This window comes from Podarcis cretensis (genome assembly GCF_951804945.1).
Source record: "Podarcis cretensis genome assembly, chromosome: 1".
NCBI classification, from domain to species: domain Eukaryota; kingdom Metazoa; phylum Chordata; class Lepidosauria; order Squamata; family Lacertidae; genus Podarcis; species Podarcis cretensis.
In genome coordinates this window covers 18160940-18185251 of record NC_137170.1, presented here as the reverse complement: position 1 = coordinate 18185251, position 24312 = coordinate 18160940, and the positions used below count along the sequence as shown (strand labels likewise).

General features: G+C 45.9%; 1 protein-coding gene and 1 long non-coding RNA gene across 14 annotated transcripts in view; one reads left to right on the top strand and one right to left on the bottom strand.

The window, feature by feature from the left end:
* The window catches only part of EVL (Enah/Vasp-like), a 148889-nt gene extending 126094 nt beyond the window's left edge, over positions 1–22795 (top strand). For 5 of the 13 annotated variants that reach the window (XM_079948327.1, XM_079948315.1, XM_079948325.1 and 2 more), the window contains 11 exons: positions 3599–3657; positions 4263–5138; positions 10223–10437; positions 12121–12236; positions 13878–13938; positions 15843–15906; positions 16588–16657; positions 16757–16819; positions 18838–18904; positions 20148–20205; positions 22140–22795. In XM_079948327.1, coding sequence (XP_079804453.1) covers positions 3599–3657; positions 4263–5138; positions 10223–10437; positions 12121–12236; positions 13878–13938; positions 15843–15906; positions 16588–16657; positions 16757–16819; positions 18838–18904; positions 20148–20205; positions 22140–22177 — 1687 coding nt within the window. In that variant the 3' untranslated portion in view covers positions 22178–22795. The remainder of the gene's footprint in view (positions 1–3598; positions 3658–4262; positions 5139–10222; positions 10438–12120; positions 12237–13877; positions 13939–15842; positions 15907–16587; positions 16658–16756; positions 16820–18837; positions 18905–20147; positions 20206–22139) is intronic. The other 8 variants (XM_079948322.1, XM_079948321.1, XM_079948320.1 and 5 more) reach the window with 8 other exon arrangements.
* On the bottom strand, positions 22285–23263 carry LOC307200805. Its single transcript, XR_013832436.1, has 2 exons — positions 23156–23263; positions 22285–23016 (listed from the first exon to the last, which is right to left on the bottom strand). It is a non-coding gene; the product is annotated as an uncharacterized lncRNA (long non-coding RNA).
* Positions 23264–24312: the final 1049 nt, after the last annotated feature.

Sequence of the window (24312 nt, the reverse complement as noted above, 5' to 3'; positions counted from 1 at the left end):
CAGCCATCAAACACCTGGGTAAAGAGGATTTTTTTTTTAAAAAAAAAAGAAAAATCCTTCTGAGAGTCAGTAATGAAGGAGATGGATGCACCTCACCTGGGAGGGCATTCCACAAATGGGAAACTACCACTGAAAAAGCCCTGTCAAGGGGCGTTGCCGGCTGGGAAGCCCCCAGAAGTGACACCATCAACAAGGCCCTTAGTGGTGCATAGGGCTGTTTCTACAGAAAATGGAGGTGGGGTGGTCTCAGAGACCACATGGCATATATGCAATTTATAATGTGGATCTTCCAGTTTGAGCTTGTGATGATTATGATGGTACTTTGCTTAGGTGATGGGAGGCAACAGGGTTAGTGAAGTTCCTTGCATGATTAGTTTGGCCCATCGCAAAGTGTGTTGGAGTGAATCAACAAAGCTGACGTCCATTCCTAAGCCATCTTCACAATGTTTTGCTCGGTTATGTTTGTGTGTTTATTTTCTTAAGCTGCTTAAACAAGCTTAAGGTGCTGGGCCTCTAATTATCAAGAGGATCACATTATGTAGAGAACATCCTGCTGGCTACATCTACCTTAGTGATTATTTCAGACCATTGTGTATGGTTCCGTTTCCTAAAATGGCATGTGATCCCCTTATTGGCTGCTCCCCAAGATCCCAAATGAAATACTTTATAAATCAAAATCAGGACCATTTAGAGGCATGGGTGGTTTTTCCCAGTTTTCATGCCATTTGTAACAATTAATTCTGCATTTTCTCAGTTACTGGACCTTCCAGAGTTCAGGACTGAAGCGACCATGGGATATTTCCAGAAACTCTTCTGAACTATCCTTGAGGGGAGATGTGTGCAAGTTACCAAGATATGTGGGCAAGGTATTCACAGATCAGGGCAATGCTTGCATCCGCAGCAGTGTCTTTGACTTCACAAACCAGAGCATGTTGTAGACAAGTGCAATGACTGGACATCCGTCTCTCACTCTTCCTATCACTTTTGGTGCAGAGATCGTGACTTCCATTCAGCCAGAAATTTCATCCAAATGAGGGACCTCTGGCTTCATGTTGGTCACCAAAACTGTGATAAGAAGCCACGCTGAAGATCCCACAGGGATTGGCCTGGTTAGAGTGGCACTTGCCACAACCGATCCTTTAAGATGGCCTCTCCAAGTGGCAGAGCTACTGCACTCAGCTAGCTGGTCCAGACAGGAGCAGGGTAGATGCCAGCTACTACCACTATGGACATCAGAGAATTCTGATGGAAAGGACTGGAAATTGCCAATGTTCCTTTTTGCATCCCCTGTCCAGAACTTAAAACAGTCCAGCAAATAAAATCAGTAGTCTCTGTTGTTGTTTTTAGCCCTCCAGTGATATGTAAATTAGAACCATAGAATTTTAGAGTTGGAAGGGACCCCGAGGGACATCTAGTCCAACCCCCTGCGATGCAGGAATCGTTTTGCCCAACAAGGTGCTTGAACCCACAACCCTGATATTGAGAACCTCATGCTCTACCAACTGAGCTTTCTTGATTATGTTTCTCCCACATTCGCCTTGTGTTTGCTTGCATTGAAGTAAATGGTGTGGAATAATTAATTGCATAAAATTCTGCCATGGCGGGCAGCGAGACTAATAACATTGGGGGGTAGCAATGTCTAAATTAGATTTACAGTGCAGCCCTACGCATGTGTACTCAGAAGTAAGGCTTATTTCCAGGTAGGTGTGTATAGAGGGGGATGCAGTTCAGCAGGGCTTACTTCTGAGTAGCCATGCAAAGAATTGCTTTGTTAGTGTATTGCTCATATGTTAGCTCAAACAAGTGTGCTACCAAAGAGCACAAATTATAACTGCGAGCAGCAAATCTCCAAGGCAGTTTTGACCTAAAAGGCCCTCTGGTGGGAATTCCTCAAAACTACATGCTCCTTTAAAAGGCTATGGTTCCATCTCATGAGAATGATGCTGGGATACCTGCTACTTTTCCAGCCCTGAAGCAAATTGTAAAAGGATGTGAAGGAAATAGTTCCTGAGGAATAGTCCTTTTTGGGGGGCGGGGATGGAGGGGACCAAGCTATATATTCTTGCTATACCTGGACTGCAGAAGCAGATATATGTTCCACAAAAAAGGTGTTGCTTCCTATACCTGAGATCCACTTATGGAGGAATATTTTGGGAAATATGATTAGGAAACGATTACATTTGGGGCTAATATTATTTACTTATGTTGCTGAAAGCCATTTCACACAGATAGTTAGCCATCGTATTTTTGCCAACAACTGCTCTCGTATTTTCAGATGAAAAACCAGAAAGACAGATCATAGACAGGGATCTTGAATACGGGATCCTAACAAAGCAGTTTCTGGCTTGTCCAAGAGCATGGTAATACAGTGGACACTCGGATTGTGAACGTGATCCATGCAGGATGCACGTTTGCAACCCACAGTGGCACGTCTGCGCACGTGTGGGTTGCGATTCGGCACTTACGTGCATGCACAAAGCACGATTCAGTCTTCTGCGCATGCGCGACCGCCGAAACCTGGAAGTAACCCGTTCTGGTATTTCCAGGTTTCGGTGGTCCGCAGTCCAAAAAAACGCAACCTGTAACCCGAAGTAGGACTGTAGTTTTCCTGTCCCTGAGGGGAGAAGGAAATGAAGTATAAACACTAGGTCCTTAGAAGTAGGGCTTAAGCAAACAACCACCCCCAGCTGCAATATGCTGTTGCTCTTGAGCCAGAAAGCCAAATGGCACTGCAGGTATTAAATCCTAATAGGTAACAATTTATCCTATAAAACCAGCCTTCACTAGGGATCTTAGGCCTATAATACCCAGTTCAGCAAAGGTTGAGCTTGCTGGCATGCCATTGAAATCCGACTGAAACCTATTGAATTTAAAGCATGCTTCACTTTCCCCTGGATTACATCACATTTCCATGAGGGGTACTGTGAGTAGAAACAGCTTTCTACTTGTATATCCTACTAAGAGTAACAAAAGGTGCACATACCTGGAGAGGAACCTTGTCAAAGCCTGCCCTGCAGCCTGTTCCAGCTTGACTGTCCCTTCTCTGCCACAGGGCCATTCAAATTTCCCTGAGGGAAGGACCCGACTTTTTAAAAGGTAGATAAAATACTGTTCATTGCAGTTCTTTTTTAAAATGCAGTTTAGGGTTTCCGCTGAATAAATCCTCCTTGCGATGATTTGTATGCTTAGTGCTGGCTATAAATACCTTGTAGCCTTGTACCTGGCATTGCATGGAAAACCTAAGAAAACAACAATAACAACAAAAATTCAATGCGGTTTTGAAAGGTTCAGTCCTCCATCTTGGTTCAAAATGGTGCCCAACATAGAGAGAAACCTACTCCTTGAAATCAGCCACCATCATGCAAAATTGGGTTACAGTCTATTAAAGGGTGTTCCACATATAGTAAACAGGCAAACAATATTCCAGAATACATAGTAGATTGTAATAAATGAACAGTGCCGCAAGAAAGCTGTTTTGTGGGCATCATCCCCCTCCCCAAACAAACTATACCCAGCGCAAACAAAGCCAAAGTGTCTGGTCAAATGCACATTAGGAACTAAAACTTGATTTGTTTTTCCTTTTTCCCTTTTGTTTTAGGCAAGTCATGGAGCAGCAGCAGCGCCAGGAATCTCTGGAAAGAAGAACCTCTACCACAGGCACGTATCCAGCTTTTGTAAGCAACGCAGGCCTTGCCTTTCCCCTGCTTGCCTCCTTTAACTTTCACCTGCTCCCTGGAAACGGTTTGGCCTGTTGAGTATTGCTGCAATTATCCTGTGGCTTGAAAACATTTCAGTCAGACACGGGAGGTACAAAGAGGGATGGCAACTGCGGCGCAAGTGCAGCTGACGTCGAAACTTAGCTCATTGTGCCCTGGGATTTGGTTGCTCCTCGTTTTTCTGCAAGGAGTTTTCACACTGCAGGATTAGAAACCGACTTCGGCTTAAATGGCATGGGATGCAAAGGGAAAGCCTGGAGTGGCTGTATTCTGTTCCGTCTTCTATGTTATAGCAAACAGGCACGGCCCAGATGAAGGCCAGTGCTTTGTGGCGTGTTGGTGTTTCACTGTCCTGGCTTTGTTTGGGCATCCTTAAAACCTATACCTGTACTAATCTTTATTAAGTTTTGGCTTTGTTTTGATTTGTTTTTGATTTAATTCCTCCTTCTCCCCATCCCTAGTCTTTCTAACCATGGTGCCATCTGTCGTTCCTCAGTTCCAACCCATCTTATTCTTTCCCCCCCTTTTCTTTTCTGTTATTTTTAGTTTCCACCCTTCAGATAAAAGTGTCTTCTTCCCCCTTCCACTGCCAGTCTCCTCCTCCTGACTACAGTAACTACAATGCTTCCACTTCTACGGGTGCTGTCCCACCTCCACCTCCTTACGCCAAAGTTATCTCGTCGGCATCTTCTCCTCTCCCTGACCCTGTGGGCAAAGCCTCTTTCAAACCCCCTCAGGGGCCCAGGGAACCCCCTCTGCACTGCCACCGACATTCTGCCTCTGAGTTCTCTCCATCTCCAGCTTCCTCCATCCCTCCGGCCTGGCCAGGCTACAGGACTGTGACACGAAGCACCAAGCACATTTCTTTATCCCCGCCACCGGCCCCGGCTTCCCATTACCCCTTTGCCCCTCCTCAGCCCACCAGGCGCTCCTCTCTCTCCTATTCCCCTCAGCCTCCTTCCCCACCCGTGACCCTGACGCCCCCCGTACAAAAGGGTCTGTTCCTGCAGCCCCATATTCCAGTGGTCCTCCCTGCCCAAAACGGCAGGATGCGGGGGCCCACAGATACCGTGGTCCAAGACACCTCCGCAAACGTACCTCAGCTAGGTCTGAACGGCCACCACGACGGACATTTTGCCACGCAAATTCCTCCGAGCTCCTCTAGGACCCAGGTAAAGAGAACAGACGAGTCCTATTTCTCGTACTTGGAAGCCGTGCCTCTTTCGCATCTGCCTGTCATAGCCGACCCAGCGGGGTCTTACATCCAGGCTTTCCCCCGGCCCTCCCAACATTCGCCTCATTCTCCACACCAGCTCTATCCATCCATGTCACACTTTGTTCCTTATTACGCTGCTGTATCTGAGGTGAATTTGTCCAAGAGGAACCTTCCTTACATGACTTCATCAACCATTTCCCACTTCAGTAAGTACTTGGTTTGAAAGAATTGCGTTTATTTATATTTAGGCGACACCTTTGGGTTTTAAGCAATAGGTTATAAGCCCAAATTTTTGACCAGGCTTTCAAGAGCATGCTTAAGTGCCTGTGGAGGGTGCAGGACAGAGGTGGCAAAAACCTGGAACTCTCCAGGTGTTGTTTGATTCTCATTGGGCCCAATTAGCATGATCTGCAGTCAGGAATTATGGGAATAGGGAGTCCCATCAACATCTGGAGGGTATAGGCTCCCCCAAAAAGATGTTATATCCCAGAAAACTACATACGTAACTAGTATAGTATAGAACCTTTTTCAGGCCAGGGACAAAAAAGTAAAATTTGCAAAAGAATTTTTTAAAAGCACATTCAGTGAGAGAACAGGGAGTGCTGATGTAAGGGAGGCAGACCGCGCCCCCTCCCCAGTTAGCATATGTTAATTCAGTGGTTCTCAAAGTTTTCCCCCTGTGCCAGAATAAAAATTGGCTCACGCCACCCTTACTCTTTTATTGAAAGGAAATACATTAGAAAACAAAAAGGAGCAACTCCTAGCAGTGGCTGATTTAGAACACAGAACACAACTACTTTATAATGTGGCCATTTGACATTCAGAAAGTAATAAGACAGTGAAGCTACATAAAAACAGTTATCATTCTTGTACACTTGATGCTCCTGCTTTCATTTTGAAAAGATATCTATCCATATTCTGTAAATAAAAGATGTTTTGATACTATACTACACTGAAATGTAGAAATGTTTCTTTGATTGGCCTTGAGTCTTCCTTCCGCAATTGCCACCCTCTCCTGCCACCACACCTTTTGAGAACCACTGTGTTAACGGATTGTCTGTACAGAAGTCTCATAGGCTGAGGGAGGACTTTAGTGCAATGTGCCAGCGGAGAGCACAAGCCGTAATCAACAAAGTTTGTGATTCTTAGCTTTCCTTGGAAGTAGCTAGGTGGCCTCAGGCAAGCCGCAATCTGCATTATACAGCTAACAGTACTGACCTCCCTTACAAGGTTGGTGTGGGAATTACTGAGATGACTTAGCATTTTGAACAGCCTAAAGCAATCCATAAATGCTACGTAGTGGCTCTGTTTAGCTTAGGGCTCTGGGTCTGCAGCAGCCCCTTTTATGCCACAGAAAAGGGCTACTGAAATATTGAGGGGAGGTGGGCAGTTTGAGTTGCAGAATTGGAAGGGAAGTCTTCTTTTCCTAGAGGGCAGGGAAGGCAAAGCACATCTGAAGCAGTGCTTTCATTTGTGGTGATGCTCTGTTTCAGTTCTGTGCTTGTCATCTGAGGCACTTTCTTTATGTCCCCCCATCCCAGAGAGGTTTGGAGGGTGGCAACAAAAGAACAGGCCTTTTCTGTGGTGGCTCCCTGATTGTGGAATGCTCTCCCCAGAGAGGCTCTCCTGGCACCATCATCACATGTCTTTGGGTGCCAGGCAAAAACATTCCTCTTTATCCAGGCCTTTGGCTATTAATCTATGGCCTGTGAAAGTGTGGGGGAGAGGGCTGTTATTATGATGACTATTTTATTATTAGGCTGTCAGTATGCTTCTTTTTATTTTATTTTTTTATCATTGACGTTCTGTGATGTGTTTTTAATGTTGTAAACCGCCCTGAGATCTTTTGATAAAGGGAGGTATATAAATTGAATAGATAATAATAATAATTCTCATAAAAGAAGCAACATGCTGCAAGGGATATGCATAAGGTAGCTTCACAGGCAGCCTGGCTAAAAGGCTAAACTCATTTGGGTGGGGGGGGGATAAAGAGAGCAGGAGTTTTCATTTGGAGAATTCTGAAATCTGCCGAGTTGTAGATCTACGCCGCTTTTTCGTTGTGGGCTTGGACGGAAGTTACGAACTGGAAGACAACCCCAAATTAAGAGGAATACCAAACACTGGTGGTTTTAGAGAGCAATGTGATTTAAGTGACAGAAACAAAGCTGTAGACAGGTAGAAATTAACCCAATTGTATGATAAGGAATTCAAGGGGAGGGGGAGGCAGAGAATGCACACATGAGTGATGGGAGAGTCTCTCGCTGAGTAAAAGAACTTCCGAGAGCAAGTTTAGTCAGCGGTTGCATTTGCTCAACATAGTAAGACATGATGGAGACCCCTGCTGGTTGTTCCATGACCAATTGATTGTCAAAGGGCAGCACAGAATTGGCTCTTCTCAGAGGCAGCACCTGTTCATATCATCATCATCATATTTATACCCCGCCCACCTGGCTGGGTTTCCCCAGCTACTCTGGGCGGCTCCCAATAGATTATTGAAAGCACAATAAAACATCAAACATTAAAAACTTCCCTAAACAGGGCTGGCTTCAGATGTTTTCTAAAAGTTCAATAGTTGTTTATTTCTTTGACATCTGACAGGAGGGCATTCCACAGGGCGGGCACCACCACCAAGAAGGCCCTCTGCCTGGTTCCCTGTAGCTTCACTTCTCACAGTGAGAGAACCACCAGAAGGCCCTCGGAGCTGGACCTCAGTGTCTGGGCTGAACGGTGGGGGTGGAGACTCTCTTTCTTAATATAAGCCCTGAGGACTCAGATTATAGGCACAGAATGAGATTGTTTATGGGTTAGCACAAAAATGCATAGGGAAATGAAAGTAGTCACCAATGCTTTGCTTCTGGGGGGTGGGGGAAGGTGCTGGTACTCTGGGTGGCTGCCCTGGGCACAAAATTTCCTAGGGGCCAGGGAAAACAATTACATGTAGAACCACTACATGTTTACCGGAAGGAACTTCATTAAGATCTTGCTATGTAGTTCTTACATGATGCCTGTTAAGTAAATGACCATACCTTTTTTCTGTACTCGCAGTACCTGACTGTGCATGCCTTATTTTCTCCTTGGGTCCTACCGTCCAACATTCTGCCAGGACATGGGCTCACAGGCTTTGGGAAGGAGGCAGTGATTCTGTCAGAGCCTCGCGCTTCCTTCCCCAAACCTGGGGAGCATTTGCCCAGCTCAGGGAAGGAAGCATGATGCTCTGGGAGCACCTGAGAGCATTCCCACCTCCTTCTCCTCCGAAAAGGTGCCAGTACTGTGTACCGTTGCGTACTGCCAGAAAAAAAGCACTGGTAATCACAAGAAGAAGCTAAAGGGTGGGCTTTTATCTCCAAGCCATAATGCAGCACCCACCTCCCCCAGGTAATTCACGAGATGTAGACAGTATTTATTTTTAGACACCTATAAATGAGTGTTTGCCCAAATTTTCATGGAAACTTTGCCCAACCTTAACTTTTTAATTCTTTGTATTTGTACACTATTCCGTTTTAGTTGTGATTAGATAGATGATGATGATAGATAGAGAGATAATTTTGCTTTTATCTTGGGTTTCTAATCTAGTTTTTCATAAACTTTTACTGAATGCCCATTCTTAATTGGTTTATGTCAAGGAACAGTCAAGGATTTTTTTAAAAAAATATATATGAAGTGGTATACTTTTTAAAAATAAATAACATCTTTCTAAGTGTCCCAACCTGGTGGCCGGGAAGCAATTTTGATTTGCCAAAGATGACCGAACGGGTGAATGTTTACAAGTTTGGAATAATGTAAAGTTAAGTGTGATGCTGGGACATTTTTGCATATACGTTAGAACATAAAAATGCATTGACCCCAAATATCTGTCCAGTTGTGTCTTTTTTGCAGTGGCCAAATTCAGTTGTGGCCCAGGGTGAAATGCAGAAGCCTCTCAAGGCTACAAATATCTAAACAAGAGAACAGGTTTAGCTGCCTATAAAATCTGTGGAATCTACTTTATTGGGAGAGTTTTGTGTGAATGTATCTTTCAGTGATTTATGTCTAGATAAAGGATTCCCAAACTATGGTCCGCAGGTGATGCATATGTTGATTTGTTGTTGACGAGGGGAGTTGGGGCACATCCATCTCATGAAATATTCATATTCAATTTTTTAAATTATATTTTATTGCTTCTTTTATTTCGTATATTCTACTTTATTGCGATACCATTTGAATGACCCAAAGCATGGCAGATGCCTGGGATCTGAACCCTGGGAAAAGAGTTGCTAACTGGTGACTAAGGGATGAGGAGAGAGAAGATCAGTGGTGTATTGGCCTAAGTCATGGTGGGTTGAAGACCCCCTTACTATTTCTGCAGCAGGGTCCCTATCTCCAGTGTCCTAGAACCACCCAATCAGCATGAAAGGGGAGCTTTTTAGCCATTGTATGTTCCAAAGCTAAGCGTTCGGAGCACTTAAAAGACAATGTGCTTCAGTTTTATGAGAATGGTGTGCAAGTTCTGGTTTACATATGATTGAAAACACAACTTAAGTCACTCTGAAAGAAGATATTGGAGTGGTCCAAATCATTTGTCCAAGAGATCTGTGGGTGAAGAGTAATAGACAGTAATAGACAGAGAGCCAGTGTAGTGTAGTGGTTAAGAGCGGTGGACTCGTAATCTGGTGAACTGGGTTCGCTTTCCTGCTCCTCCACATGCAGCTGCTGGGTGACCTTGGGCCAGTCACACTTCTCTGAAGTCTCTCAGCCTCACTCACCTCACAGAGTGTTTGTTGTCGGGGAGGAAGGTAAAGGAGAATGTCAGCCGCTTTGAGACTCCTTAAGGGGAGTGAAAGGCAGGATATCAAATCCAAACTCCAATTAATAATAATAATAATAATAATAATAATAATAGCACAGAAAATAGTAGCTCTAGCTGAAAGACAACGCGCAGAGATCTACACTGATCGTTGTGAGAAATCCCTGATTATTATATTGTATAATTATAAGATTATTGTAAGGGGGGGTGTCTTTGAGTGGGCTTTGGCTGTGACTATCTTGAAGGGCCGCTGCATTTGCCCCTGTAGAAGATCTGTGAATATTTGCTTGCTCAGGGCCCAAACTATTCCACAAGGGCCTGATAGTGGCAGCAGCAGTGAGTTTTTGACATTTGGCGTATACTGTTTGCTGGGTGGATCATGGGTACCTGAGAAATTTGGTGTCTCCTGTCTACATTGACATGAGCAATGATTAAGGAAAGAGGGGCAAGAAGTATGCAGGGTGGAGCACCATGTGATTCCTGAATTATTGTTCTTTTATGTTCCAGGCCCCGTCCTTCCACCAGGCCATCCCTCGACTGGGATACCGACTTCCTCTGGTGGTCCGCCTCCACCTCCTCCCCCGCCTCCTCCCCCTTCGGGCACTGTGCCACCCCCGCCGCCCCCGTTGCCAGCAGGCGGTGGAGGGTCCGGCACTGACGATGGGTCCGTGTCGGGACTAGCGGCAGCTCTGGCTGGTGCCAAACTAAGGAGAGTACAACGGGTAAGGAATGAGGGCTGCTGCTGCTGCTGCTGCTGGCGGTGGCTGTGGTGCCATAGAGTTTAGACCGGGAACCCAGTTTCAAATCCTAGCTCTGCTGAAGGAAGTTGCTCACTGCCCATCTCTCTCAGCTTTAGCCTTCCATCTAAGGGCAGATATTATAGGGGCACCCTCCTGCTTGCCAAGGCATAATCCTGACACAAAATATGCAGCACTCACTCCAACACATACGCATTACACTAAATTCTTTGGTGTTCCAGATGGGTTGTTGTTGTCATCCATCTGTCTCGAGAGACAGTGGAGTGCACCTCTGTGGGTGAAGTCAAACTACTGTGTTAGTGGCACCGAAGTGACTTCCCCAGGACACAAGCCTGGGCAGTGTGTATGGAAGTCCTGGGCTGCTCAGATGACAAGACCCCCCTCTCGGCCTCACTCATGTGGTCCAAAGGAAAGCAGGGCAATGTGTTTTGCATCAGCTTGGCTGCAGGAGTTGCTGGGAAGCGGCATAAAAGGCTCCATTCAACTGTCTTAGAGACTCCACTCTGGATTTGCCGATCAGAAGGTCGGCGGTTCGAATCCCCGCGACGGGGTGAGCTCCCATTGCTCGGTCCCTGCTCCTGCCAACCTAGCAGTTCGAAAGCACGTCAAAGTGCAAGTAGATAAATAGGTACCCTCTGGTGGGAAGGTAAACAGCGTTTCTGTGCGCTGCTCTGGTTCTCCAGAAGCGGCTTAGTCATGGCTGGCCACATGACCCGGAAGCTGTACGCCGGCTTCCTCAGCCAATAAAGCAAGATGAGCACTGCAACCCCAGAGTCGGCCACGACGGGACCTAATGGTCAGGGGTCCCTTTACCTTTTTAACTCCTGAGCCTTTTCTTCTCCCGAAGATGTCCCACCAGGCAGCAGAGGTTTAGAATCAGAGTTTTCTTTCTTCTGGCTGTGCTAACTTCCCAGTTTGGCAAGCCCTATCTGCCCCAAGATGGGTATTGCCCTTGTTAATACTTCACGGTGGAGTTTAGAACCCAGTCCTGGAGGAGTGTTAGCATGGACATGAGTGAATGAAGCTGCCTACCCAACTCAGCAAGCATAGCTCTGGATTAGATGGCTGGCCGCTCTCAAGTCACATGATGTGTGTGCAGGCAATAGCACATTTAGGTTTTTCTGCCCCTGTGTCCCTCAGCAACTCCCAGGCCAATAGGTTAGCCCATTTGTAAAAGATAAACTCAGTACAGTGAATGCATGTGTGTCGTATTCACACTGCAGATTGCTGCTGTAATTTATGCTTCTCTCGGTAAGGCTAGTGTTCATGTGATGTGGTTACAACTAAGGTGCTTTGTTACTGAATTCAGTCGTCAGTCTCTATAAAATAGGCACACATCATTGTATCATATCACTTCATAGGTGTTCATGTACACACCAGTGCAGCGAACAAATCTTCCTTTAAAAATAATAATGATAATAAGATAATATGAACATTTGTGTCCTGCAAACAACAAATTAGTAAAGCAACACACACACACACACACACAAAATTCACAGATGGCCTCCTATTATGTTTCAGCCACTAGTTGTCTTGACAGCGACAGCAGCCCTTAGTGCCTTGGATTTTTTTTGTCGCCTCTGCTTAGACAGCGAAATTGGACCCCCTTAGTGCCCAGATCTAAAATTCTGGTTTCTGTCTTAAAAGCCAGAGGATGCCTCAGGAGGTTCTAGTCCCAGTGGTGCTTCCAAGGGCGATGCCAATAGGACGAGTAGCGGTGGAGGCGGACTAATGGAAGAAATGAATAAACTACTGGCGAAAAGGTTGGTGGTTCTCACTCCTGCCTACAGTAATTGAGGGGTGGGATGTTGTGTATTATCCGCGAGTCACACTGCCTCTTATCTAATTCCCCCACCCCCAAACAGTTCCAAGAATCTTAGCGAGGAGGGAGAGGTAGATTTGGCCCTCTATAGGTCTCATTAACCTAGTTGCTAATCTCTAACTTAGGGAGACTAGGGCAACTGTCCTTGGAGGTTTTCAAGCCAAGGAGCTGCCCAAATTCCACAGCGGAGGGCGGGGGATTAGAATATAGGTTGGGATCTACCAGTAGATCCCTGGGTGATCTGTAGTAGTAGTTTGGCAAGAGTTTATGACTCCTGGGTGCTTAACCATAGCAACAACAACACATCTTTTCCCACCTCAGAGATGGTGCTGAAGTGAAGAACGCTAACCAGGAGTGGGCTTTTGTGTGAAAATACTGTAAGAGACGCGGGTCGTGCTGTGGGTTAAACCACAGAGCCTAAGGACTTGCCGATCAGAAGGTCGGCGGTTCGAATCCCCGCAACGGGGTAAGCTCCCATTGCTCGGTCCCTGCTCCTGTCAACCTAGCAGTTCAAAATCACGTCAAAGTGCAAGTAGATAAATAGGTACCGCTCTGGCGGGAAGGTAAACGGCATTTCCGTGCGCTGCTCTGGTTCGCCAGAAGTGGCTTAGTCATGCTGGCCACATGACTCGGAAGCCGTACGCCGGCTCCCTCGGCCAATAAAGCGAGATGAGAGTCGCAACCCCAGAGTTGGTCATGACTGGACCTAATGGTCAGGGGTCCCTTTACCTTTACCTTTATTTACTGTGAGGGTCAGCTCAATGCTGATCCTATAAACCAGCATCTAGGCTCAGAATTTGGCCAGGCACCATGTTCACACAGTGCATAGTTAATCTACGGCATGGTTTCCCAAACTTGGGTCTCCAGCTGTTTTTTGGACTACAACTCCCATCATCCCTAGCTAGCAGGACCAATGGTCAGGGATGGTGGGAATTGTAGTCTAAAAACAGCTGGAGACCCAAGTTTGGGATACCCTGCTCAATAGGATTTGCTCCCAAATAATATGTCATGATGGCCAACAACTTGGGTGAATTGAAAGAGGATTGCAGCAGTTCAAGGAGAAGGTTTCCAGTTGCTACCAGCTACAATGTTCTACCTCCACTCTTGAAAGGGATATGCCTCTGAAATCCATTGTCATCGGCATCTGGTTGGATGCTGAACTTGATCAGCAATTGCCCTGACCCAGCAGAGCTCTCCTGGTGCTCTTTGTGTTCTTAATTCCAACCATATGTCTTCTGCACTTAACTCTGGTTGGTAGATCTTGGGGTTCTAGTAAAAACAACCACCAAAGTAACTCTGACAGGCCTTCCCAGTTCTGCTTTACTATTGCTTTCCGCATTGCCTCTGGAAAAATAACTACAGTCGCCATGTTTAATAGGGATTACTTGTTGTCTAGTACAGATTCTCCTCTCTGCCTTCTGTGCACACACACACACACACACACACACAAATTCAACTAAGTAAGGTAAGGGGATGGGGGAGGAAAGAGCACGTATGAACTCGCAGGTTCTCTGAATTCTGTGGTCGGTGAATATTTATCCGAGGAACTAGTTTATAGTCTCTCCCTTCACTCTGTCCTAAGGAGGAAAGCAGCATCACAGTCGGACAAGCCAGCCGACAAAAAAGAAGAGGAAAGCCAAAACGTAAGTGGAACACCACTTCACACTGTGGAGTTTGCAGAGTGAAAAATGTCTCCCAAACCAGCTGGTGTAAGAAGGCATTATTTTCCATTCCTCTGTGCATTTGTTGCTTGCAACCCCATTTCTTTTCTGCTGCAAGTTCGCCTTCTGCACAAGATGAAGTTTTCAATCTCACTGTCTGCTGCAGTCAAATGAAGCGATTTCAGCTGCCTAAGAGTGACTGGTCGCCGAGGTCCTCTTTCCACACACGTTGACATCATGACTTGATGGCATGTCATCACTCTCAGGGACAGGTGGAGGGGGGTTAAGTAATTTTTGTGTAATTTACAAACATTGTTTTCAGCTCACTTTTAATATCGAGGGAACGTACATGAAATTGCTTTCTTTAAAAAAACAAAGGAAAACAGGCGTTTGGCTCTCGCACCACCCGTGTATTAAAATTTGTAAGAGAGTGAGAATCTCTCAGTGTGTGGGTTTCGAAGTGAGCTGCAGCTTCGATATCTGCTTTGGTCCAGGCAGATCAAATTAGGTGTGTCCACTTCAATTCGCCAGATCCCTCTGCGATCTCTGAGCTTGAGCTGCATAAACCAGCACTGAACTCGCACACGGACTGATTTGCCGAACAATGGTTTATGGCTTAATGTTTTGTTGAACACAGTCATACACACAAACATATATGGAGCCGTGTAAAACACTCCTATATTGCTTTCTATGTGAAGGGAATGAGACGGGTTCCTTTGGGGGAAATGCTCTGTAGTACAAAAGAGGTGAGGCCCAGTCCTGTTGTATTTTGCAGAGGGGAAGGAACCCTCTGATCTTTAGAAGTAGGACAGAAAATAAAATGGCCACTAGCCATTAATACAAATACAAGCATTATTTCTGTAGCTGAGGCCATTGCAAAATACATAAAGCAGAATGAAATATATTACACAGTTAAAATAATTAGTAAAACAAGGCGTTCTGCGTTCTTTTTCTCCCCCGAATAATTAAACTTATCCCCAGAAACCTTTCTTAAACTGACACTATAATAGCACAGCAGACCACTTTTTCAAAGGTGTAGAGGGATCTGCCCCCTAATAAAAAATTAATCAGATACCCAACCAATCTGTCAACTGGGAGATTTAAATCCTTGAACAAGAATGCTCTTAGGTCCTTGTAGACTGGACAAACCAGTAAGTAGTGGGGCAAATCTTCAGGGACGTAACCTCCATGTGGGCAAACTCTTTGTAAGGAATCCTGCAGTAAGGAATCTTCAACTTTGTAAGGAATCTTCAACTATGGCAGAGTGCATAGACTGGAAGGTCGGTGGTTCAAATCCCTGCAACGGAGTGAGCTCGCGTTGCTTGGTTCCAGCTCCTGCCAACCTAGCAGTTCAAAAGCATGCCAGTGCAAGTAGATAAATAGTTACCACTAGGGCAGGGAGGTAAACAGCGTTTCTGTGTGCTCTGGCTTCCATCACGATGTTCTGTTGCACCAGAAGCAGTTTAGTCATGCTGGCTACATGACCTGGAAAGCTGTCTGTGCACAAACGCCTGAAGTGAGATGAGCGCCACAACCCCATAGTCGCCTTTGACTGGACTTAACCGTCCAGGGGTCCTTTACCTTTTATCTTTTTTCTACCTCCTCTGTCGGAGGCAGTATGCCTCTGAATACCTGTTGCTGGAAGTCGTAGCTGTGGAGAGTGTTGTTCTGCTGAGGTTCTGCTTATGAGTTTCCCATGGGCATTTGATTGGCCACTGGCACGAGAAGATGCTGGACTGCCTGTGCCTTTGGTCTGAGTTCCAGCAGGACCCTGCTTATCTTCTACGTTCTTTTACAGAAAAAAGTTGCTCCTAACATAGCAGTCGCAGGAAAGTACGAGTTTTTTCCGAAACGTTAATCCAAAGCTTTGTTTGCTTGTTTTCTAGGAGGAGGCTAGCACCTCTCCTTCCCCCGGTACGCGAGGCCCTGTTCAGCAGCAAAATTCCTCAGGTATTCCCTTTGAAAGCAGCCTGCAAGTAGGTCATTGATGGAGCCTGACTTCACCGTCCTGGTACTGAACAAGCAGCCCATGGAGAGGACTGGGGGCTGCATAAAAACACAGAAGTTGCAGGAAGCCTAGAGGATTCTGGGTGGTCTCTCTGGCGGGGCGGGGTGGGGGGGGAGTCCCAGGTTCAATAGATAAATCTTTTCTTTTCTTTTTTAATGTCGTTTTACTTCTCAGCCAGTCATGAATAGCAATTTAGCAACATTTTTTTTGCAAATCATCACTGATGAACATCTTACAACTTGAAAGCGTCTTCTGAAAGATTCAATAAAAACATGCAGATTTATTTATTTTTCTTGCTCATTCTGGGGTAACATAATATTGATCTATGGAATCATTTGTATATTACAGGAACTTAAATACAACCAGTCTCCATCAATAGATAAATCTTGGTTTGTTTCCAGATGCAAGCTTAATGCTAGAAACGAGTTACTGGCATATCGTTGCCCCAGCCACTCTGGGCAGCTTCCAACATAATACAGAGACTTAATAAAACGCTAAGCATTAAAAACTGCCCTATACAGGGCTGTTGTTTGTTTGTTGTTATGATAATGATGGGGAAGAGGGGGAAAGCACCACAAAGCCAAGCTCTCTCTTGTTCACTTTGCATGGGTTTCTTTTTTAAGCAGATGCTGGAAAGAAGCCTTGGGAGAGAAGCAACTCTGTGGAAAAACCTGTCACTGCGCTACTCTCTAGGTGAGCTGCGGAGTCTCCCTTTGTGGGTCCACCAGCATGCATTGGAATGTGCGCATGCTGCAGCTGCATGCACTCATGTCATATCCTCTCTCACCATAGAAATCCATCAGTGGGCAGGAGTCCTGAACCAAAGAGCCCCATTCAGTTCCAACCATCCTTTAGGTATTGAAAAACTGCTCCGGTTCCTCTATCTTGTCTTTGCGAACTCACGCAAATCCTTTCGTTCGTCAGCTAACTTCCTGCCTGCCTTCATGCAACTTGCCACTATGTCCGCTTCCCTGCCGTTGAGCAAACGTTGGTCTTGACGACTTTTGCGTAGAGACGAAGCTCTCCCCCAAAATACTACGGTGCTAGTTTGCACAATTCTGCAAAGCGTGCAGAGCTATACGTTATGTAGCCCTCTGACGATGCAGTACATTTTTTTGAGAGCCAAACGACGCATTGTATTGAATGCATAGTTTGGCACTGTGTGATGGAGGAGGAGGAGGAAGAAGAAGAAGAAGAAGAAGAAGAAGAAGAAGAAGAAGAAGAAGAAGAAGAAAGCAAAACCTTAAATAGCAGCCCAGGGGTAGTGGTGGTCTGATCAGAATCAGGTTTGTGGAATGGTTTGTTTTCATCTTGCTGATGAAAATTCTGCCCCATGGCTGCAATTTGTCACAGGAGTGTGTGGAGCTGTCCCCGCATGCTAGCCTTAAAGGGAACTATAACACCACAAGCGGCGACTTCAATTCCTTGCCAAAGAGCAACCTCCAGGAGCAATTTTTGTTGGAATCATTTTATTTATTTGTTTATTCTACCATCTGTTTTTCAAAGAGGCTTTCGTGGGGTGGGGGAGAATAGGAAACATAAACCGTATTTTTCGCTCTATAAGACGCACCAGACCATAAGACTCACCTAGTTTTTGGAAGAGGAAAGCAAGAAAAAATAATTCTGAATCCCATAAGCCAGGACAGCAAGTGGGATCGCCTTCATCCCTTTAAAGAGCACGCCTGCATTCGCTCCATAACACACACACACACACACATTTCCCCTTACTTTTTAGGAGGGGAAAAGTGCATCTTATAGAGCGAAAAATACGGTAATATACAAAATTTAAAATATAGAGTAATAGATTGTTAGTGCAAAATTCACGATGCAAAGCCCTCTTGAAATAAAGCTGTGTTAAGCTGACCAGCATGGTGCTGCAAGAAGGAAAGGGTTTGGATGTAACACTAAGCCTGCTAGCCTGTGGTTTGTTTTCAGCTCCAGGAACAAAGGAGCAAAGTGGCGACTGCTTCAGTCTTCAGGCAGCTCATGCACAAGCTAATTTTCCTAAGCATGGCTTAGGGTGACTGTTACACCCAAGCATGGCCAGTTTGTGGCTTTATGAGTGTGTGGCTTCATCTTCGGGTGAAGGGCGCTATCCAAATTTCAATAATAATAATAATAATAATAATATCATCACATCCTGCAAAAACTGGCCACATAGTTTGGCCTTCCTTTTTGCACCTGGCAACTTGTAAAACCATTCTTCGTGCACTGCACAGTGTTGGCCACATGAGGTCCTCCTGCCTCAAGTTCTGCAACACGTAGTGCCCAAATGCTTAAGAAGTGGCCATTGTGTGTAGATGACGGCGCTCTTTTGTGTTGGCACGTCAAGCCACGTATGACTGAAAAGCACTTTTATGGGAGGCGGAGGGAAACAAGGGCAGGTATGCCTGGGAGAGGAGAAAGTATTAAAACCGCTTTCCGGGTTGTGTTTTCAAACGTGGCATGGTCAATCATTAACAGCAGTGAAAGGGCTCTGCTGTAAAGTAGTCATAGAAACTATCTGGATTAGCATTACAGATTTTTTTTTAAAAAAAAATAAAATAAAATCCTCACGTAGCCTGATGCATTTCAGCAAACTCCTCCCCCTTTCCAGTGCGTTCTCCTCTTGGGAATGGACGTCTTTTGGGTGACGCACGGTGGATGCTTCTTAGCGCTGCTTGCTTAGCAAGATCATGCTGGCTGCTGAGTGCTTTCCCGTGATGCAAGAGGCAGCGGTGGAGGGTCAAAGCAATTAACCCCTCATGAGCTCCTTCCACCTGCTTTTATGCACCTCTTTGTGCGAGGAAGAATGGCCAACATCATGGACAGTGGCTTTAGAAAACGTTGAAGAATGTCCCTCTTTGTTTTATTTTGTTCCTCTCTTTTTCAAGGATGAAACCTGCAAGCAGCAGCAATGACGTGGCCATGGACACCTTAGATTTTGATCGCATGAAACAAGTGAGTTGGGAGTTTTTCACACAGAATAATAATAATAATAATAATAATAATAATAATAATAATAATAATTTTATTATTTATCTGGCTGAGTTTCCCCAGCCACTCTGGGCAGCTCCCAATCGAGTGTTAAAAACAATACAGCATTAAATATTTAAAACTTCCCTAAACAGGGCTGCCTTCAGATGTCTTTTAAAGATAAGATAGCTACTTATTTCCTTCACATCTGAAGGGAGGGCGTTCCACAGGGAGGGCGCCACTACCAAGAAGGCCCTCTGCCTAGTTCCCTGTAACCTCACTTCTCGCAATGAGGGAACCGCCAGAAGGCCCTCGGCGCTGGCTCTGGATGCAGATAAGAGCAGTTTTTCATTTATTCTTTGGGTTACAGCTTCTTGCTGTAAATAAGAACATAGGAAGTAGCCTTGTTATACCAGGGCAGGCCCATTGCCCAGTACAGTGGTACCTCAGGTTTAAGAACAGCCCTGTTTACAAACTATTCGGTTTACGAAATCCGCAAAACCGGAAGTAGTGTCCCGGTTTGCGAACTTTACCTCGGTCTAAGAATGGAAGCCGAACAGTGGCAGGAGGCCTCATTAGGGAAAGGGCGCCTCGGTTTAAGAACGGTTTCAGTTTAAGAACGGACTTCCGAAACGGATTAAGTTCGTAAACCGAGGGAACTGTATTGGTGACAGTTCTGTGTAATCCTGGGCAGACATAGAACCTGCAGCCTTAGTCCAAAGTTTATGCTAGGTGCTATGCCAACACTTTCACCATAATAAACTATGGAAAACAAGTACACGTCCACACATGGCTGCTTCAAAGTCAGTGACTGATAAAAACAATTCTGCATCTCATGCAGGCGATCTCATGCAACATAGAAGAAGAAGGAGTTTAGATTTGATATCCCGCTTTATCACTACCCTAAGGAGTCTCAAAGCGGCTTACAATCTCCTTTCCCTTCCACCCCCACAACTAACACTCTGTGAGGTGAGTGAGGTTGAGAGACTTCAGGGAAGAGTGACTAGCCCAAGGTGGAGGAGCGGGGAAGCGAACCCGGTTCACCAGATTACGAGTCTGCTACTCTTAACCACTACACCACACTGGCTCTCATAGGGACGAGTTAAGTGCTTTCTTAGGAGAAGTTCCATTTATACCAGTGCAAAGGACTTTTCTTTCTTTCTTTCTTTCTTTCTTTCTTTCTTTCTTAGGACATTTTAATTTTTTAATTTTTTTTTTGTCTTTCAAGGAAATATTGGAGGAAGTTGTAAAAGAATTACACAAAGTAAAAGAAGAGATAATCGATGGTAAGAAGTGAGGAGGGGTGGTTGGGCATGAAATGCATTTCTCACTTTGGCCAAGGGTGGAATTGCAGTGTTGGAAGGTACCTCAAAGGTCACCTAACCCAGTGCAGGAAGCCCATTGCTACAGCCTCCCTAATCATAGAATCATAGAGTTGGAAGAGACCACAAGGGCCATCGAGTCCAATCCTCTGCCCATTGCTCCAGCCTCCCATCCTCTGCTTACAAACTTGCCCATCACTTTCTGAGAGTCCACCTCCACCTGAGGTTGTCTGTTCCACTGCTGAACTGCTTGATCAGTAATCCAGGTGCGTGAGCATTATAGAACTGTTGAATTGGAAGGGGACCCTGAGGATCATCTAGTCCAAGAGTCGGCAACCTAAGGCCCATGGGCCCCCTCCACCTGCTTGTTCAGCTCCCGTGCGCCATGCTGAACCAGCGCGGAGCAGGGACCGCCTTCCGTGACCCTGGGCAGCTTCCCATTGGCTGCAGGAAGCTCCTGCAACCAATGGGAAGCTGTGCATGCCTCCTCCGTGCTGGAGGGAGTGTTAGCGCATGTGTGTGTGCGCTCTGGCGCACCGCGGCGTCTGCAGGACCGTAAACTGGCCCAAGCGACAAAAACTTTGCCGAGCCCTGATCTAGTCCAAGCCCTTGCAGTGTAAGAATATTCAGCTTCCCCATACAGGGATCGAACCTGCCACCTTGGCGTTATCAGTACCACGCCCTAACCAACTGAGCTATCAAACTCTCTAGTGTGCTGAGATGCCTTTGCTTAAACATGGAGTGTATGTATAAGACACATTGATAATTTCTTTTATTGCATGACGCTCAAGCCAGTCCGTTCACCTTCCCGCATCCAGTCCTGGGAACTGGAAGTGCGGCTGAAAACACTGTGAATTACCTCTTAGGACAGGAACAGCCAACACGGTGCCCTCTGGTTACTGTGGATGACAACTCCAACATCCCTGACCGCCGGCTGTGTTGGCTGAGGATGATGGGATTTGTGGTCCGTATCCAAAGGGCACCACACTGACTACCCCTGTATCTGCAATTCCTAGCCCAGTACCCACAAAGAAATATTATTCCCATGGAGAAGGAAATACGATTAAGTCTCCCCAGAGAGACACCTGGAATAGTCTTTTTTCTGCCACTCGGTCTGGAACGTTTGTGAATCCTGTGCCAGAGAGAAAGGTCAGCAGAGCCTCATGTCTCATAAAAATCCAGTTTTGCGCCCGTGTTTATATTTGCTCTCGCTGCCACATCAGCCCTGCCTTACACACACAACTGAACAGCCTTGCCTTGGCATCCTTCCAGGCCAACCCTTGCCACTTGATATGTTGCTGGAGCCAGGGGTGGCTTACCTGCGACTCTCCCATCATCCCATCTGCTGTGAGCCAGATGTGGGCAGCCTGTGATGCTGTTGGACTCCATCTCCCATCAGCCCCTGCCAGCCAGCCAGGACAGTGGTCAGAGGTGATGGGAGTTTGTAGAGAATTGTACAGTTCGAAGGGATATACCCCCAAGGGTCCTCTAGTCCAACCCCCCTGCAATGCAGAGCCGTGGTCTGGCAACATCTGGAAGGGCCACAGGTAAGCCAGCCCTGAATCAAGCAGCGAGGGAAGGATGGTGTAGATACTGCCTTCATACATTTAAAGCATCACACACACACACACCCAAAACGAATAGCTGGAACTGTAGTTTAAGGGTGCTGGGAATTGTAGCTCTGTTGGGGGTAAGCTACAGCTCCCAAGGTGCTTCAAGTGTATGGTGTGTGTGTACCGTCCTTCTCTTGCTGCTGCTGCCACAACTTTTATAATCTTAACCACTTCCCAAAGTAGAGTCAGTGGTCTTTAGTTTAGGTGTGAAGCTATGACAGTATAGTGCCTTGACCGTAAGCTCTGGCTTACTCCCTTCTTTTTATTGTTTCCTCTTTTTTTCAGCCATCAGGCAAGAGTTGAGTAGAATCAGCACGACATAATGGCCATGGAACCATCTAGAAGCCACATAGGATGCGAAAGGCAACTGGATCGTTTCCGAGCATCCCAAGACCATGCAAGATGGTGAAAGAGGACACCTGGCTCTGTCTTTTGTTCTTAAATCCTTTTTATTAGCAGACTCAGCAGACTTTGAGGCTTGCTGCTGCCTTGGATTTGCTTCATTTAAAAAAAAAACCAGAGAGAGAGAGAGAAGTCTTAAAATCTTTAAAAAAAAGAAAATATTAAAATTTAAATTTCTGGATTTTTTAAAATTTCATCTGACAATGCACATCAGAGTTGGTCAGCCTTTTTTGTATTTTGTATTTGCTTATTTAAATGTATGACTTTTTTTTTAGTATATAGTAGGTAAGGAAACACGTGAACCATTCGCTTTTACTAGATGACTTCAGAGTAATTTTACTGGTAGACTGCAATGTAAACGAAGACCTTTTTTTTTTTTTTTGCCAACAAAACCTTATTTGTGGCATCGCCTGAAGAGGCCGAACGATGCCCAGCTGTCAGACAGCAAGTCCCTGGTCTCAGAGCTATCACAATATTACAGCGGTACATCATTGCTTCACAGTATCTGTGTTCATATTGGTAATAAACTGTTCATTGTCCATGTGGCATTGCTTGGCTTTTCTTTCATCCCTCTGCAGCACACTTGGACTCCACTGTGCTTCTTAGCAAAATCAGGGGTAGCCGTACCCTGGAACTAATCTGGCTCTCCCAGAACATTTTATTTCTGGTCCCTGGTGGTGCTAGAAAAATGGGGTGTTGTAAGAAGTACAGTTGTTTACACTTTGATGTTGCGATGGCCAAAACTGACCAGCACCTTAAGCTTGTTTAAGCAGCTTAAGAAAATAAACACACAAACATAACCGAGCAAAACATTGTGAAGATGGCTTAGGAATGGACGTCAGCTTTGTTGATTCACTCCAACACACTTTGCGATGGGCCAAACTAATCATGCAAGGAACTTCACTAACGCTGCTGCCTCCCATCACCTAAGCAAATTACCATCATAATCATCACAAACTGGAAGATCCACATTATAAATTGCATATATGCCGTGTGGTCTCTGAAACCACCCCCACTTTGTGTAGAAACAGCCCTATGCACCACTAAGGGCCTTTGTTGCTGGTGTCACCTCCAGGGGCTTCCTAATCGGCAGTGACCCGTGACAGGGCCTTTTCAGTGGTAGCTCCCCATTTGTGGAATGTTTCCCAAACTTGGGTCTCCATCGGTTTGTGGACTACAACTCCCATCATCGCTAGCTAGCAGGACCAGTGGTCACAGATGATGGGAACTGTAGTCCAAAAAGAGCTGGAGTTTGGGAAAGCCTGATCTAGTCTAACCCTCTGCAATGCAGGGCTCTTTTCCCCAGCATGGGGCTCAAACCCACAACCCTGAGATTAAGAGCCTTATGCTCTACTGAGCTGTCCCTGCTTGATAATTACAATGATCCCCAGGACTGCTGGAGTCTGTGTTATCCAGGGGAACGATCATATGATGCATGTTTGCAGGGTGTAATTAAGAATTATTTCCCCCTAATGCAGGCATCTTCAGTCCTTTCCCATATATTTGCATGGTAGTAGCGCTCCCTGTTGCAACCCACCTTGGGTCAGGTTGTGACCCACTAGTGAGTCCTGGTTCTGCCACTGTTGTCCTTGGACATGCTCCCCTAACTCTTCAGTCCTTTCTGGAGGGGCAGGCAGAGAACATGAGGTCTCTGAAGAGAAACATTTTGATCCTGATATTCTTCGGGGCCGGCGGAAGAACAGGAGACTTCTCAGCTGGAGAACTACTCTTGTGTGTCTGTCCAGAGGTCTCCCTGTTTGTTGTGAGAAGGAAAGTGTCTCACCTCTCCATTGAAACAACCCTGGAATATAGATGTTGAGCTCACAGATCCCACTGTGCCTAACCATGTCTGATGAGCAATGTAGTTCAAAGCATCAGAAAACCAGGGTGAGCCAGGCTGTCAAACAGCCTAAGGTAAAGGTAAAGGGACCCCTGGCCATTAGGTCCAGTCGTGACCAACTCTGGGGTTGCGGCAGGGACCGAGCAACGGGAGCTCACTCCGTCACGGGGATTCGAACTGCCGACCTTCTGATCGGCAAGTCCTAGGCTCTGTGGT